Raw genomic sequence first — 3202 nt, forward strand, 5'->3', positions numbered from 1 at the left:
CTCGCCGGACGGCACTCGCATCGTCACTGGTTCAGACGATAAGACTGTTCGGCTGTGGGATGCAGGGACAGGGGAGCCAGTCGGTGAGCCCTTGCGGGGGCACGCTCGTTCAGTAACGTCGGTCGCGTCCTCACCGGACGGCACTCACATCGTCACTGGTTCTTCGGATAAGACTGTTCGGCTGTGGGATGCAGGGACAGGGGAGCCAGTCGGTAAGCGCTTGCTGGGCCACACTCATTCAGTAACGTCGGTCTCGTTCTCGCCGGACGGCACTCGCATCGTCACTGGTTCTTCTGATAACACTGTTCGGCTGTGGGATGCAGGGATGGGGGTGCCAGTCGGTGAGCGCTTGCGGGGGCACACTCGTTCAGTTTTGTCGGTCTCGTTCTCACCGGACGACACTCGCATCGTCACTGGTTCTTCGGATCACACTGTTCGGCTGTGGGATGCAGGGACAGGGGTGCCAGTTGGTGAGCCCTCGCGAGGGCACACTCATTCAGTAAACTCGGTCTCGTTCTCGCCGGACGGCACTCGCATCGTCACTGGTTCGGAGGATAAGACTGTTCGGCTGTGGGATGCAGGGACAGGGGGGCCAGTCGGTGAGCCCTTGCTGGGGCACACACATTCAGTAACGTCGATCTCGTTCTCGCCGGACGGCACTCGCATCGTCACTGGTTCGAGGGATAAGACTGCTCGGCTGTGGGATGCAGGGACGAGGGAGCCAGTTGGTGAACCCTTGCGCGGGCACACTCATTCAGTAATGTCGGTCTCGTTCTCGCCGGGCGGCACTCGCATCGTCACTGGTTCGGAGGATAAGACTGTTCGACTGTGGGATGCAGGGACGGGGGAGCCAGTCGGTGAGCCCTTGCGGGGACACACTGATTTAGTAAACTCAGTCTCGTTCTCGCCGGATGACACTCGCATCGTCACTGGTTCGAGCGATAAGACTGTTCGGCTGTGGGGTGCAGTGATGAGCCAGCCGTCGCAATATTGCGTGTCAGATCCTTCAGCATTATCAAATAAACATCGCGTCATGCATCCCATCGAGTCCACCACTCTCATGACATTGAGTACTTGGAACAATCACTTCGTCTGCTTCTCGCCCAACTCTATCCATGCGTTGCGCAACACTTCTCGATTAACGGAGGGAGCACTCCATGACGATCGCAGTTCGACCCCCTTTGTCGTAAATGATGACAGTGGATGGGTAGTAGGGCCCAAACATCAACTGTTATTTTGGGTACCACCTGCTTCTCGAAATTCATTTTGGAGCCCGGGAACTTTATTAGTGATACCCAGATGTCCGAACTTGATTTGAGCCGCATGAAACATGGACAACACTGGAAAGAGTGCCGAGAGGAGTGAGTCTCCTCAATGCCCTTTCTGTTACTCACTTACTAAAATCAATATTTGCAGACCTTAGTACCAGCGATGCTTGCGGCAATGGATTCATTGTGGAGATTTCGCAACAATCAGACGTGAGCGAGTGTACAGTGGATCATACTTGGTGTTATATTCCATACCCAACGAATTTAGGATTGTACATGTGAACGACGTGAGCTGACGGTATGGTACTCATGATGTTAGTGCTGGTTTGTGAGAACACATAACGAGGGACAAGGCATGCCGATTCCATCAAAAATGCGGTTGCGAGTGCGCCGTGGATTGCGTCAAAGTCACGATGCATAACATCGGTGCTTTCTCATGGCAAACTGAGAAGCTGAGCAGAAGCACATCGTTGTTGCGGTTAGCATCTGTGGTCGTTCAAGTCCCCGTTGCACCGAGTACATTCGAAGTGGGCTAAAAATTGGATGGGACGAAAGATGTAGTTCATTGCTATACAGTACAGTATGTAGTCGCGATATCTACGACGAAGGCAGTGAGAACGAGAGCAACATGAAAACGATGCGTGTAGGGATGTTGTGGGCTGTGAGGTATGAAAAAACAGCTGGAGGATAAAAGGCACTGGGTAAGAGCAAGCAAATGGGGGGTGACAATGAGGCGATATGAAAGTAGAGGTTCCGCAAGATAGAGGACATTGAATTGAGGGTGATATTGGACGCACATCGGGTGTCCTCGTCAAGGAGTTTTCGATAGTCGGTTTCTGGAGATTCAGCAGGAAGAATCTAAGGGCTACGATCGAGTTCCATAACTCTGTATTGAACTCGTGATAAATGTGTGAGAAATTGGATCTTTATATATGAGACTAGGTGAAGTAAATTACGACTCACGAAGCTGTTGGGACACAAGTCCCTGTAGCACTGATCCCCGACTCCACTTTAGTGGAAGAGGGTTCTGTCGCAAGCAAATAGTGGGGATGGGCAACGCCTCTAAGAAAAGTGTGACATTATGTAATCAAAGACTTTACAGTAGTACAAGTGGCAAACAGTGGCAAAATGTGTACGCCGTCGCCGGGAGGGTAATACTAGCGATAAATCAAAGCTATCAAGATTGTAAGTACCTATAAAATGCTGTATTGTCAATTATAACAAGAAACTTCAATAGCCACAATCAAAAAGGAAGGGTCACTCATCATCATGCTCATCCTCACATCCGGGCATCCCCTCATCAGGGAAAACCTCCCATGCGAAATTTGCAGAATGATTTGGTTTTAGTCAACTTTATCACTTATTATCGCAGAAAAGTACGTCTTCATGGAAAATATAGTATATTAGCCTACACCGAAAATCGTCACAAACGTTGTCACGACCCAAAAATAGGATTGTGACACATCTACATAGGGTTATGGTTAACAGAAGGATTTCCGGAAATGTTGCGTAGACAATGAATCAAATATAACCTTGATGCTGACCTTCCTGGGTACTGCTGGCAGCCAAGCCAACCTTCACACAAGGTCTGCGCAAGGGACGAGCAACCCACAAACCTTTGGAAAAAGAAATAATAAATATTGAGACCCGTAGGTCTACCACTCCGGGAAAGCGTGTCATCCTTGTGCAGGGGCCATGCTAATCTTCTCTGTATCGTTCCAATTTTTCGTATGTCACCCCGAAGAGGACATTAAACAGTAGTTCGGCAAGAGGCACGTCGACGGAACTTTGTATTTGCAATGGACAGCGGGGTTGGATAATTACTCGAAATGGAAGGCAGTCCATTCCAAAAGGTTTTTGGCGCGTCAAGAGTTGATGCAAAACTGCAGACTGTGATGCTAGACGTTCCAAAATCCACGCGTTGCTCAGAGACC

General features: G+C 49.9%; 1 protein-coding gene across 1 annotated transcript; it reads right to left on the reverse strand.

The window, feature by feature from the left end:
* Positions 1 to 2733: 2733 nt before the first annotated feature.
* Positions 2734 to 2994, reverse strand: BJ212DRAFT_1289521 (uncharacterized protein; the record flags this gene model as incomplete). Its single annotated transcript, XM_041332060.1, has 1 exon — positions 2734 to 2994. A coding segment is annotated over one exon (261 nt), but the record flags the coding sequence as incomplete, so codon positions are not given.
* Positions 2995 to 3202: the final 208 nt, after the last annotated feature.

Source organism: Suillus subaureus, assembly GCF_016647635.1.
Source record: "Suillus subaureus strain MN1 chromosome Unknown BJ212scaffold_204, whole genome shotgun sequence".
Taxonomy (NCBI): Eukaryota; Fungi; Basidiomycota; class Agaricomycetes; order Boletales; family Suillaceae; genus Suillus; species Suillus subaureus.